Here is a 15650-nt window from a genome sequence, read left to right as displayed (position 1 = left end):
TGCTCATGCTTCTGTCTGTCGGATGTCGCTGGCTCTTTCTCTCGCTCACTCACTTACTCATTCACTCATTCATTCACTGTGTATGTGTGTGCATGTCTTGTCACATCGGACCTTTTTATACGTTATACAAACTAACGACTCTGGTATATACTGTATATTATCTCGCGCTGCATTAAGCACGACGACGTGAGCTGTGCACAGGCTGTAACACCGCAGCAGCTTTCGCTCTCTGCTCGTCGTTCTTTCAGCAGCCGAGGCACACGTGTTGTTTTCATGTACAGGATTGTAACAAAAAAAAAAAAAAAACATGACGTGACTGTCTATATGCTAAGTGTTGCCGGGCTTATTTGTGTCTAACATCGGATATTGCTATACTCTTTGCGGACTTGACTAATTTTCTGCCACCATATATATTATTTAAGAAAAAAAAAACGATAAGCAGTTTGCCTCGTCGGGATTAATATCGGCTCTAGCGATCGTGGCTCTTCGCGCTTCCCTCTATTTTTTAGACGTGTTCTGAAACGTTGAACGATCGCCGACTTGTATCACCTATTGCAACGTCCGTTCGATGTGTCAGACTGTCCATATTATATATTGTATTAATACAATTGCACCGCAAGAGTTTACTCGTGTGCGATGTATTTGTACAAACTGACACACCGTCGCGCTGCACGTAAATCGTTACATTATTGTCAGCTCGCGTACACGTGCACAGATGAACTGGACTAAACGCTCTCGATACCGATAAATGCGAATGAAGCTGAAGAAACAATTTTTTTCTATTTTTTTCTTTGATATAAAAATGTACAGCTTAATTGAAATTAATGGTAGCAATTTTTTTATCGGCACGTTACAACAAAGTTCTGATTTGATAAATTGAAACCAATTTCAAAATTCGGATAGGGATATACATTATAAAAAATTTTACTTGTTGAATTATACCGACGAATGACGTACTCGATTGACAGCTATACGTGCGTATGTGTGTGTAAATCGACGCTGTTAAGGAAGAGTAGCACGTTTCTATACATTTTTAAATGTAAACGTGCTAGTCTTCCTTAACAGCATCGAAATGTGCGACTGCGCGTACGAGCGATGTGATATCGAACAATGTGATATTCTTCTAGAGATTTAACTTATTGATTGTTCAAAGTTTTCGGGTTCTAAAGATCTATCGCGAAAATGACGATTTAATTGTTTTAACCACTTTGAGTACGATAATACCATTTAAAGTCTCTACTACTAGATGGCGAGTAATATAGATCTGTAAATCTGCAAGCGACAAAGTAATAATAATTGTACAAGTCAAAGCAAAGTTTCTTGCATTTGGAAATAATACCGTTCATTCCATGGTTAAAAGCACGTTTTAACGTATTATTCAAAATACCTTTCAATTTCAAAGTTTCAATACTTTCAATTCAATTCAAAGTTCAAATAATTTTATTTAATTTAAATGAGCGAATTGCATTTAATTGACGTTGTAAATTTGTATCAATACGATAATGCCACTTGAATTCGCCGCCACTAGATGGCGAGTATTATAATTTGTAAATCCCCAAGTGACAAAGTAAGAATATTCTTATAAGTCAAAATATTTTTCAATATTTAATATCACGGACTTCATGTTAGCACTGAAAAATGTCACACTTCGTTACTATCCCTCGCTCGTCGACGACGAAACTCGAGGCACCGGAACTAACGATTATTTTTTTCTCTTTTTTCTCCGCAATTTGCGACAAACAGGCACAGCTTCGGCGAGCAATTCTCGACTCGAAAGTGGGCGCGCGAAGTCGCAGGACAGCGAGAGATCCTCTCGGCTTACGGAGGCGTCAAGCTCGAGGACATCAGAGGCATGAGAGCTCCATTCCTTTCGGTGAGTACAGCAATAACACGTACAGCTCGTTAATATAAATTCGCTGTATAATTATGATCGATTTATACGTACGCACCCGCGTAATAATATGCATTCGTACATTGTAATATGAAAAAACGCATCCATCTCGTTCTGCTTTTGATACGATGATTACTATGGCACGAGGTAATTCAATTATACTCTTATATACTTGATAATGACGTAACGTTGGGGTTAAATCGAGACCAGCAGCAGCAGCATCAGACGCATAAACATTCCTGCCAAAAGAAGTGATTTCAATGCGCGTTAATATTTATGCGTTTCGAAAGGCGGAGGACCGCGACCAACACATATCGTGTGTATGTGCACTCTCAAGAGTGAATCGAACTGCCTCATAATGCTAAATAATTAAGTGCGCAGTACAGCAGTGTATTATATACGCACTTTTTGTACATAAAGTGTGTACGCGCGCGAGGACTCGCTGCATTCCGAACCGATTTTTTCGCGATTGCGCAATTATCGTTATGACGAGATGCAGCGGCTGTGGCATCATCGCATCGCCGAGACTACACACCGCCAGGCAAACTTATTTATGTAGCCGGAGGGTGTCGGTGACTCGAGGAACGCGCGTATATATATGCGAATACGTACAAAAAATGTCCGTAAATTGAATCGACGACGACGACGACGACGACGACAAGCCTGAGGAGAAACGACGACCCCAAAAAAGCAACGGGCCTCTTTCTCAAATACACGCATATACAAGTAATAATATGCGTATTATAAATAACGCGCGCGCGCATACACGGATTATTATTGCTCTGGGGCATATACGTGTGTCTTCAGTGCATCGTGCCGAATGCACGCGTTGAGCAACATCATCGTGTCTTAATGGCCCGCTTCGGGATTTCGTGTCTTGATGGAGAGGATGACACTAACTCGTGAAATAAGCTATCGCGAGGCTCTCTAAGCCGCTGTAACCTTTTGACACGCGATCTCTCGGCGATGTCAGAGGCGCTCGAGCCTCCCCTTCGCCGACGCGGCGTCGGCTCGTGTGTTGTGTACTTTGCAACGCGAAGTAGTTCGTGTGTATACATTCACCTCTCGTCTCGTTCGTCGTCGCGATTCCCTCGGTCACGTTATTTTCGACTGCCTGCCTCAGCTATTACACAGCAGCGAGGGAGTGATCGCCTCGTATATGTGTGTGTGCATAAAAATTTCAACTTATATGTATATGGATTACACCACTTTTCCGTATATAGTGTAACGACGACGTTCTTTCTCGCGCGATCGAAAATCCTTCTCAGCAGCTCGGCTTATTGTATATACACACGCTGGTATAGAGTATAATAGCGATTTCGAGGACTTTTCACGACGACGACGAGAGTCTCGAGTGTCTTGATTGCGTTGCATTATACTACCTGGTTTCGACACCGTTCCGCAAATGGGCTATTATCGGAAAATTTTGTAAAAAGACCTGGATCGTCGGTGTATAAAAGCCTTTTTTATTGCCCCTTGACATCCGAATAGTTATTGTAATACGATATATTTTTTATTATTCGACCGAGCGTAAGGACGACATTTTTCATATATTTACGCTGCGAATGGCCTCATCTTTGTCGCGAATCGTGTTTCGTCAGACGTTGCGTTGCTTGATATTTTTGAAAATCGATAAATATCTTTTTGTACGACTCGGTGACCAGAATATGATTACTTTAAGCCTTCGCCACTAGATGGCGAGTACTTTTGTCAGTAAACCTGCAAGTGGCAAATTAAAAATGATTGTATAAGTCAAGAGCGGTTTTTAATGTTAGTTTTAACAGTCTGAGCATTTTGAATTTTTTATTAATTGATGTAAAAATTTGGTTTTGAGACTTTAATAAGAGTCAGAAAAAGTTTATAGAAGTTATTAAAAGTTTATAAAAGTTTACAGAAGGTTTAGAAAAGAATTTTTTATAAAAAGTTAGACTCATTTTCAACCAATTTAAATACGATAATACTACTTTAAGACTCTACCAGTAGATGTCGAGCAACTGTACTTGTAAATCTTCAAGTGGCAAATTTTATAAGTCGATATAATAAGTCGATATAAAACGATATAAGTCATACAACCGCCGATTTGTCAATGCATGATTGCATTATTTTCGTTACTTCTTCTTTTTCTCCTTTCTGGTCTTGTGAGTGCTGTATAGAGCCCTCGAACTGCCACTGTGAAAGTGATTTTCGTTTCTTATGGGTAATGCTTCTGCGCGCAGGTCGGCGGCAACAACATGTTCAAGATGCTGTACGACACGAACTTCACGTACGACTCGTCGATGCCGATCTACGAGAACAGACCGCCTAGCTGGCCCTACACCCTCGACTACAAGCTCTTCCACGACTGCATGATTCCGCCCTGCCCCACGCGCTCCTATCCCGGCTTGTGGGAGGTGCCCATGGTCATGTGGCAGGATCTCAACGGCGGACGCTGCTCCATGGGCGACGCCTGCAGCAATCCACCCACCTCGGACGGCGTCTACAAGATGCTCATCAAGAACTTCGAAAGGCACTACACGACCAACAGGTTCGTATCGATAGATTATACCTATACTTTTTTTTGTCTCAAAACTAAAAATAATTTTGTGATCGTTTCTGCTTTGTAGGGCTCCGTTCGGCCTGTTCTACCACGCCGCCTGGTTCACCCAGCCCCATCACAAGGAGGGCTTCATCTCCTTCCTCGACACCATCGTCGCCATGGACGACGTCTGGGTGGTTACGAATTGGCAGGCGCTCCAGTGGGTCCGCAATCCCACGCCGATATCCCTCCTCGACAGATTCGAGCCGTTCGGATGCAACTATCAAGTAAGTTATGCCTTCTTTTTTTTCTCTTCATTAAGATCGTCCCGAGATATCCGCTAATAACTCTATTATGTACACACTTTCGCGGCGTGTAAGCAAACAACACTAGCGCAAAAAATAAAGAATCATTTTTGCTTGCATCATTTCTTCCCAGAGTAGTTTTTTTTTGTTACCTTACACGTGACCCAATTATTGAAGAAAGAATAGTTCGCTTTATAGGCGAGACATAAATTATCAACTTTCAGAGCTATCGAAACAGCACAAAGCCTTCAGAGATCTATGGATAAAATGTTGATTCACACGCGCAATATTTTCAACCATTGAACATCGATATTGAAATGTTAAAATAATTTAAAAAGTTAAAAAACGAATAGCGTTTTATTAATTACTCAACGGAATATTTCGGCCTCTCGATCGGATGCTATATACCCACCCGCGCGCAATGACTTCGTCGTTCGGTTACATTCTCTCACGCGCCAAAGTGTGAATTATCCAAACAAAGTATCACTTATCCGCGCGTTTAGCAACCGCACGCGAGGCTATACGATGAGTTACGAAAATTGAAAAATTGCGGCGGTGCGCGAGAAAAGTTCCCAAATATTATATACCATAAGCGCCGCTCTGTCTATTATAGAAACACGCCCGCGCCCGAGAGTACGACATTGGGCAAACCACGCAACACAATGTTTTATCATTATGCATAGTTTTATAATGGAGTAATGTACTAAATTTTTTCTCTCTTCTACGCAGGACCGACCGAAAAAGTGCAACAACCCGAAGGTGTGCAACCTGTGGCACAAGAGCGGAGTGAGATACATGAAAACGTGCCAGGCCTGTCCCGACATCTACCCGTGGACCGGCAAGACGGGCATCCGCAGCAGTCGCATCGACAACGACATCGAGAATCACGATTGAGCGGGACCGTTCGCGAGCGAGTCGAGCTCGCCGACGACTCCGCTCTCCCACGTCCGGAGAGCGGGGGGCGACGACGTGCAACGACGACAAAACTTTTTTTTAATTGCAACAACGTAGACGACGACGAAGACAACGAAATGGTTGGCCCACTCTCGCAGCGGCTCGACGTCGATTTTATATTATACACGACCCGTATAGGAATGTTCGTTAGTAAGCCGAATGTAATTTGAAAAGAGGAAAAAGTGTGTGCGTGTGTATACGTGTTCGTCAAAAGATTGTTGCATCGAAAGTATTTTTTTTTTGAATGATTTAAACAATTAGGATTTTTTTATATACGAAGATTGAGTTGGAATGCGCGTGAGACACGTTTCTCAACTTGTGTAATAAGATAAATAGGAAAAGAAATGGTTTCCCAAAACTCCGTATCACTTTTAAGTTTTTCGCTCGGAATATCATCCAGCCAGAATGATCGATTCGTGGCAACGATATTCCGAATTCGTAATTAACTTGAAACTGATACTGAAAGTCTATTAACCTTATAACGATGACTCCTTTGTTTGGAGTAATTGTAAGGAAAGTGTAAGATGATTTATAATGTAACTCTAAGCTATTAGGTACCTTAGAGAATTACTGCAAAACTGATTCGTACTGCGAGTACGAATGTTTGATGAATGTAATATATAAGCTTAATTTTTAGCCTATTCAAGCAATTTTTCTTATCTTTATTCCATAAATACCATTCATAGTCTATGATTCTTATAAAAATCATGATAAAGAAATTTCAAAACACTCGAATCCTATTTTAACTTTTACGTTTAAGAAAACAAATTCTTTTTCTGGCTTTTATTAGATTAAAAATCATCATTAAAAGATATCATTTGAATGAACTATATAAAATAATCAACTTGAAAAGTGAAATAGTTGCAGTAAAAAACCTTAATAATAGCAAAATGTATTTAAAGAATGAAGTTCACGCGGTGAAAAAATGTGTACTACGGTTCATGTAACACGAAGTGTGAAACTTGATTTACAAGTTTCTCAGACAATGCAAGAAAAATGACAAGCAATTTTCTATTGTAATAGACGTTCTATTTGATAAGTTAGTTTTTTTATAAGTAGATTTACGAACTGATGTAAGCATTTTGAAAGCCTTAATCTTACAAAAAATTGGAATCTTAAGTTAAAGAATATAATTTACTATTGAGATTATTTGTAAATATACTTAAAGATGAATAGACTGCCTCGATTTTGAGCCTACGAAATGAAATCGAACGCAGTCAAGTTGGTAGTAAACAAAGTACGATTGAATGAGATGATCCTCATATGGGCTGCAGATAAGTAAACTTGAACAATTTTATATCAATCACAAATATTATCGATTTACTGTTTAAGATGATTCGAAGACAAAAAAACTGCCTTGTCCACATTTGTATCGACTAGTTTTTTGTATCCTTTTTAATGGTTTTGTCATATGTAAGCATGAGGAACCGGAAGAGAGTAAAGAAGTTTGGACCAATTGTCCATGTCGAACGCAGCAATGTCTTGCCAAGCGATCTTGCTCCGCGAATCAGCGTCTTCTTCCCAGTAACAAGCCATGTCATTGTAACTTTCCGCTTTCCAAGTCTATAATATGCCAAGAAAAAAGTAATAAAAAAATTGTTATAATCATCCTTCTTATTTTTTTGTAATGAACAAATCTTGTATTATATTATACTGTAATTTTTACAATTTATATTGCATAATTTGTGCAACTTTAATATATTTTAATATACATGTAATCGATGTGTGTTTGATTCCATTTTTTTTGACCTACTCACTTTTTCGTTCTGATCGATGGTCGCCAATGACATTTTGTTACATTCCGTCGCGGCTGCTTTTTTGGCCTTTCGTAAATAAGACTTTAATAGTTCAGTTCGATCGTGCATTAAATAAAAATACGCCAAAAGCATGTAGTATTGAGATCTTATGCAGTGTGATTTTTTCTGTATGCCATTCAAAGTATCCATCAAAATTGCGATGTCTCTTAAAAGTATTTTAATGTGCTGGCCTTTTTTCAAGTTGACACATCGAAGAAGCAGAATCAAGTGACATTCTAAAACCTTAATAAAATATTGAGCATACATTTTCATAGTAATAAATAGATGGGCTTACTTTGAGCAGGGTCATAATTTGAAAATAATCCGAACTATTGACATCTTTCGCGTAAAAGTCCAAATTCCGCACGAACATCGTCGTATTGAGATAGCCCCTGAAAATTTTCATGATTGTCGCGTGAGTTACATCTTACATACGAACGCGACGGACAATCGGTAATATGTAAAAGTGCGTATGATAAAGTACTTCCGCAATTGCCACGACCAGAGACAGACCAGGAGGCGTTTGAAGCCGTTCGAGTCGCGATAAACGCATACATCAGACTTTCCTATTTTACCAAGAGAGAAAGAGAGAGAGAGAGAATATGTAAAATCATTTGTAAATGCCATTTACGCCGTTGACGCGTGAGAAGGAGATAATGCATACACGCGTCGCATAATACGACTACTTAAAGGAGGTTCTCGGGGAAAACCGATCGAGTTGAATTTACAGCGTGTAGAGATAACGGACCACTAGTTTGGTGTTAATAATCGACGTTATTTATGTCTCGATTGAAATTATTTCAATATCATACCATAGGAAAAATAATTTATTTTTCTAAGAATTGAGAAATAAAAATTTTCAACTAAATTTTGAAACCGTCACCCAAGAAACTCCTTTTCATATTCTCGTATTAAAACACCAGTAAACGCATTGAAATCTACCGTCAATCACAATTACACGATTTATATATCGAGCGCAACGTTTGATTAAAGCATTGTATTATCCGAGCTGCGCTATGGGAAATAATAATACCTATATAGTCTACATACGAACCGAGTATTTTTTCAGCGTAAGCCGAGCAAGCCTCAAAACTTTCTATTAAAATTCCGGCATCCAGTAATAAGTCCATGCACAATGCATAATACCAAGTCAGGGCTGATTTATCGATGTCTTCCAGTGAAATGTCTCGTAGGAGCTGCAATAAATCCATCGCTCTGCAAATCAGCTTCAGACGTATCTGCACCGAGAAAGAAAGAGAGAGAGAGAGAGAACGAGGTATAAATGTTTGGCTATTATTATCGAGAGCCGGTCACAAATCTTTCCCGCGAGTTTATTGTGTGTTGTGTGTTGTTTTGTGTTTGCATGTATACCAGAGCTTGCATCATGAGCGGGAGAATTTCGAACGTCAGCCGCAAAATCTGAAAGGTCTTGGATATTTGCAGCGCCATTTCTCCGTACTTGGTCGCTTTTTTCAAGTTGCCTTTCAACAAGCTACGAAAAAAATGTCAATCATTATTTCGACCGATCGAGATGGGACAGTTTTTTTTATACCAGCACTCCATCGTAGCAAAATAAACTTGAGCAAGCATGTAAAAGTCGTTGCTCCTCTTCCAGCTTTTCTTCTTGTCGATCACCCTGAGCATGTACTTTTCCACGTGGTCGATGAACGTCAGATCTCCCGATTGTTTGTACACGTTCACCGAGGCCAGATAGAGTATGCACAGCTCGTTGAAAGCCGTCAAGCTGTACTTGGAAAATCCCATTTGTAGGCTCTGCAGCGATAATAATTTGGCCAGCTTGTGTTGTTTGTTCAACTGTACGGGTCACAAATAAATTTCGTGATTATCGACGCGAATGAAAAATCGAATGCGAGCCCTGTACCATTAAAACAAAGGACACGTGACTCAAGGACGATGCCAAATTTTGTCTCGCCACCATCAAACCGTGATCGCCGAAGTACTTGAGCGATCTGGGCTGCTTGAATTTCCACCATATTTTGTGGCGCATCTGCTCGAAAAAGATGTCGTAATTGATCAATGCTTTGCTGATGCTCAAGTCGTAGGAGTAAATCGACGCCGATTCGAGATAGTTGATCGTCGCTTGAATGTAATTTCCAAGCAGCGCATTGGCATTCCCTGAATTATCAAATAAATACATACTTTATTCTGTGAGCCTTTTAGCTAGTTCATTGTTATTATTTTTTCAGACTACCTCGCAAGCGATAAATTACGCTTTTCTTGATCAATTTCTCTCGTATAATGGGAATTTTCCAGAATTCATCCGAATGATCGTACTTGAATTTATGGAATAGATATTTTTGAATAATTAAAATGATTTTGAATCATTACATTTAAGTATGTTTGCGTGAAATATGATTCTGTTCATTCGCAAATGATTGTTGATTGAGGTAGTGTAAGTTCAGGCCGCGTCAGCCAGCCTCTGAACTCACTACCGAAATTAACAATAAAGAGAAAAGTATGTATACAAAAATTGATTCGGAAACGTTGAGTCAAATCAGATTCATTTGTGCAGTAGGTGTAAGTCAAAACTACCAAAATTTACAATGAGTTGAAAAGTATTTATGAAAATTCAATTCAGTCACATTTAAACAAATCAAATTCATTGGCTCGGAACTCATCACCGAATCTTGTAACTAATTGAAAAATATTTATGATCAATTAAATTAATTATTTTTCAGAATACAATGCAAAATAATATCTAAAAAATTTGAAAAAGTAAATCTAAAATATTAAGTTAGCTGTGAAGACAGCCATCAGAAATGAAACTTTTCCAAAATTAATTTTATTTATTAATTAATTTTTCTTTTACCTCGGCACCTGCTTTATGGACACTCGTGGCACTGCTCAAAATATGAATTTTATACAAATTATCATATACTTTTCCTTTAAAACCCTCTTCTATATTTTCTCGCTCGCACGATCATCGCGTCAATTATTGTATTATACTGTCACGGGCTGGGTTTTCGAATAATTTAAATTGGAACGAAATACATTTATTTTTTCGGATAGCTGGTAGTCAGACACTCGCTTTCTTTAAACTTTCGTACTTGGATCTTTCAATCAAAAAATAATAAAAAAATAAATACATTGGTCAACCATGATCCACAATTGAAGTGTACGATTTCTCGAAAAACTCGACTACATCGAGTTTTCTTTTGAGTTTCCTGTTAAAAAAAAAGAAAAAAGCCATTCGATGATCGAGGCGTCGAGTTGTGTGTAGAAGCAGCTTAGTTGCAGTGCCTCTGTATTATTTCTACTTTCTCTTATGCTTTTCCTACTGACACCCGAATTAAAAGTCAGCAAATTCGGTTGAACAATTAAAAAGTGTGCGTCTAGTGAAGTAGGGGCCTGTGCCTATAGACATGTGTTATTGGTATTATTTCCTCGTATTGTCTTTCGGTCGTGTAGCCCTCACCATGCTGGATTTAGACTTTCTAATCGATACCGAATTCAATGACTCTGACTGTACATAGCTACTTTTATCTTTTATTTAGCTTCACCTACGAGTTTTTAATTCTCTATACAGATCGTAGTGAGTGTAAAAGATCAGTACAGGTGACGACGCTGCAGCGTGAACATCAAATAGATACAGCAAGTGATTCTCGTGGAAAAAAAATAATATAAAAAATTTCAAGTTATTAAGGACTGTGATTTGTGTTTGAGCTGAACAATAAACATGTCCAACAAGTGTACAAAAAGTTTTGATGAAAAATATTGAAGAGTTTACAAAAAAATACCAATTGGGAGATCGTAGATGAGCGATGCAAATTTATCCGTCAAATTTATCCTTTAATCAGAAAATGTGATCCTCGATCGCCACCAAATGTCCAAGACGTTTTTCGTTCCGAAGTCGTCGAGCGTCTTGTCATGGATTACATCAACTTTTTTGAAGACAAAAAATATATAGAAGAACTTGAACTTTTCATCTTCTTCTTGACTTACATTGGCTACAGAGACGAGCCCAAGCTCGATGGAGACGAGAAGCCATCGTCGCGACGCACAACACCAGTACATATTGCGGCTAAAATAAAGCATTACGTAATCTATTCACTATTTAAGATCTATAACCGATACGACGTAAATTACATCGACGAATCTGGACTGTCGCATTTCCATGTGGCCTGCATATATGGCTTGGACGACGAAATCAAGAGATTTCTCGAGCTCGGCCAGGATCTTAATGGCCTCTGGCCAGAAACAGGAGATTCGCCACTTCACTTGTATCTGATTGGTAAGGACCAACACTTTTGCAATATGAGAATGGCTAAACCACTGATGAGAAAAAGTGCCTATCTTAATTTGGCCAACAAGGATGGATTGACACCTTTGCACTTGTTGATAAGCAAGAAATATGATTACGATATGTTGAAGTCGTTATTCGAGATCGCCGAGAAAAAACAACAGTCGTTGCTGGTCGATGCTCGTGACAAACTCGGTAACACACCATTACACTTGGCTGTGTTCCAGTGCAACGATTATGTTATTAAAATGCTATTGAGAAAAGGCGCGAACCGAATTCGGCCAACGACGAAGGATCGACACCTTTGCACGTATTTTACAATAGATACAGATATTGTTATGATGTCAAGGCTGCACTGGAGCTATTCTTCGATGTCTGCGACGAATTAAATCATTTGATACAGGTCGATGCAAAGGACAAGTTGGGCCGGACACCATTGCAGTTGGCCGTGGCGAATCTCTGGATAGATTGCATTGATATTCTTTTCAAACATGGCGCTGATCTGTCTAGTTTCGTTTTTCCAAATGATTACTTCGCCGAAAGATATAAATCGATTAAATCGGATATTTCGTCCAATGACAGATTGAAACTGGCGTCCAGCGCGTTGGCCGCCGTCGAAAAAATTGAGAATAGAGGATATCAACTGAAGCGAATTGACGCCTTGACGATCATGAAATTTTTCGCCGAGTACAAATTGTTCGAGAATTCAGCTGATCTTAAAAAATGTTGGTACGACGACGTTCATAAAGGTCGCAAAAGAAATACGGATACGTCCGAGTCTGTCGCTCGATGAAGTGGTTCGATTGCGACCCGAAGATGCGGCCAAACTACTCACATACGAGGACTACTGGAAATTTGCTTGCTCGTCTAATTTGATACTCTATTTGTACAAATGCGAAGAAGAATGTAAAAAACTTAGTGTATTACATCTATGCGAGAAACTGTCGAGAGAATTTTTCCAGAGCTGGGCCCTGGATCTTTTCATGGAGTTGATACACGACCGACTGCCGATTCTCTGCTGTGAGATGAACATCGAACAACTATCGAACGAAGATTTATGCAATATTTGCTTGGCAGCTGAAGTACAAAACTCGTGATGTCGACATAAGCTTTTTTGAAGAATTTTTTTTTATTCGTTGTAATTAAATGTTGTTTTGTTTACATGTAATGCAAATAAATGAATTTGAAAGAATGAGTTTCGATTTTTTTATTGATGAGTACACGATCGTTTGAATTAGCATAAAATATGTATGGGTCAAATTCAGAATGTTTTGAACAAACACGTGGATAAGGTCCGCGGATTTTTTTGAAAATGTTGGTATGTTATAGTACGTGGAAAAATAGTGCTAAAGACGGCATTTTAGACTCCGATATCGGTCGTAGCCTTCAGAATATGTGTAGACGTTTTTTTCTATTTTTACAAATTCTAAATTTGATTGTGACTAAGAAAATCTAAAAATTTTTAATGAAATTACATTCAAACAAAATAAATAATCTTGAATTCTCTTCAATTTTTCGACTTTATATCTTTCATTGTCATTTAAACAAAATATTTGAGCGTTACCCACGAAAGTAAGTTATCAATGGTATCGAACCTACACTAAAATATGAAGCAAAGCTAAAGTTTTCACATTGATGTAGGTGCGTTTTTTTACTGTACTTATATTTATGCGCATATTCTGGTATAACATTGTGGTAGGAGCTGAATAATATATAAATATTCTGAAGTAAAAATGAGAAAACTCATCCAATTTATTCATAACTTTCAATACAAGCCAAAAAACAAATATGAAACAAATCCTCGGTCTTCAACTTCTCAATGATTCTTTCGCAGCAGATAATTGGCAATCTGTAACGTATCAGCTCCATGAAAGGATCCAGTGCCCATCTTCGGAAAAATCTTCGCGCCATTATCTCGCACTCATTGAACAATTGGCGTTTTGAGAAAAATGTCATGATCGTCAGGGCGTCGCATTGGTCCAATTCGTATCCTCTTGTCTCTAGGCGCTCGACGACGGCCAGAGCGGAAGATACCAGCAAAAGATTATAATCTTCATTTGGTTTCGATTCTAGGGCCTCGCCAAAGTAATCCTCGGTGGGAAAAATAAAGCTAGAGAGATCAGCGCCACGAGCAAATAGTACATTGACTGCGTTTGGATGGAGACTCGCCACGGCCAATTGAAGAGGTGTCCGATCCTACTTGTCCTTTGCGTCGATATGTACGGTTTGAAGATTTGCATCTGTGATCTCGAAAAATGTTTTTGGCATGTCGTCGTCACTCGGACTCGTGCTAATGATGTGTAAAGGTGTCCATCCATTTTCATTGGCCAAATTTGGGTCGGCCCCATTTTCCAGCAACAATTTCAACACCTTTTGTTTGTTTTTCACATTTTTACGTATCTGAAGAGAGACCCTCGTCATGAGAGCCAAATGTAGCGGCGAATCACCTTGCCAGATGCAATTGGGATTTTGTCCGAGCTCGAGAAATTTCTCAACGGCTTCGTAACATTTTCCAGTGCAAGCCAAATGAAAGTGCGTTAGTCCAGATTCGTCGATGTAATTCGCATCGAATCTTTCGTATATTCGAAATAGTGGCCCGATGCAAAATTCCCAACCTAACCTAAAGAACGAGTGCAGTGCAGTGGTACGACGCAATAGTGGCTCGCCGGCTTCGTCTACCTCGGGCTCGTCTCTGTAGCCGGTTCTAATAGCAAAGTCGATAAAAATGGGTATGCCTCTCTTCATGTCCTGTGTAAGGAGCCAATCAATTTCTTCGGGCCGAAAAATATCCCGGAGATTTGGAAGCCGGCCTACCCACATTTTCATCAAGGGATGCATTTGATCGAAAAGTTCATGTCGCTCGTTTTCAATCTCCCAATTGACCTCCTCTCGCATGGCTTTCAATCTTTTCAAACACTCTTGGTCGTGGTCTCGGGCCATTGTTGTCTTATTATCTTTTGGAATACTTTTTTTTTCACTTGGTCACTTGTCTAACACGCGGTGGTCGATGCGATTTTATTTTGTTTTACGCTGTGGCGTTGTGGAGTGTAGGACACGGACTGAACTGAACACGACTCAACACGCGGCGCAACACTAACTGAACTGTGCGCCGTCCTCCTGGTTCATTGCAGTATTGCAAACATATCGCATGACAGAAAGCGAGATGCGACGTGTTTAGTTAGCAGTTAGCACGCATAGAGCTCGATGACTATATTCTTTCGCTGCTAAATACATTGCATGCCGAATATGACACTTGATTTTGATTACTCACTTCGTGAGTTAAGATGCATTACAATTGTTATATAATTTAAACGAGACATTTTTCAGGTACGACAATAAGATAATGCAATTGTCACGGATTGAACTTGAATAGCTTTAAAATAGAATATAAAATAATAGAATGATGCAAAACTGTGCCTTAGCTGTATAGAGACATTTTAGAGACAAGTTATCTGACTGACATTCTTACGCTAAGCAGGAAATTTATTTAAAAAATTCTCATATTCGAATGATATTCTCAAGTAAAACGTTCTCAAGTATACTTCTATTCTTAAGTAAGTTAAGGAGAATTTTCAACGAAATTAAGTATCAGTATAAATTTACATATTATGTAGTACATAAAAACGCCAAAGGTGAAACTTCAGATTTCATTTCTTTGATTGAATTTTTTTCTTTAATCTTATTCACCTTTTCTCTTTTTTGACTTTAATGTTTTATTTACAGTAGCAAACTGTAAAAGTGAAAAAATATTTATTTATAAAAAACACATTTAACATCTTTTTTCAATAGCCTATTTGAAAGTTCTTTGTCCACTTAGATACTTACAAACAGTTAAATGCACTCATATATTAGTCTAAAGAGCTTCAGCGATAAGCATTTGAATATCTAAGCTGTTTGCCTCAAGATTTCAAGAGAGAGCATGAATCTG

At 38.8% G+C, this 15650-nt stretch overlaps 1 protein-coding gene across 1 annotated transcript in view; it reads left to right on the top strand.

The window, feature by feature from the left end:
• Nucleotides 1–5770, top strand: part of LOC106653318 — a 42344-nt gene extending 36574 nt beyond the window's left edge. The window contains exons 15-18 of the mRNA XM_023458597.1: nt 1744–1873; nt 4108–4415; nt 4495–4693; nt 5441–5770. Of these exons, the coding sequence (XP_023314365.1) occupies nt 1744–1873; nt 4108–4415; nt 4495–4693; nt 5441–5605 (802 nt within the window). The 3' untranslated portion in view covers nt 5606–5770. The remainder of the gene's footprint in view (nt 1–1743; nt 1874–4107; nt 4416–4494; nt 4694–5440) is intronic.
• The last annotated feature ends 9880 nt before the right edge of the window (nt 5771–15650 follow it).

The sequence above is a fragment of the Trichogramma pretiosum genome, unplaced genomic scaffold (genome assembly GCF_000599845.2).
Source record: "Trichogramma pretiosum strain Unisexual culture from Peru unplaced genomic scaffold, Tpre_2.0 scaffold102, whole genome shotgun sequence".
Taxonomy (NCBI): Eukaryota; Metazoa; Arthropoda; class Insecta; order Hymenoptera; family Trichogrammatidae; genus Trichogramma; species Trichogramma pretiosum.
This window is presented reverse-complemented; position numbering and strand designations above follow the sequence as displayed.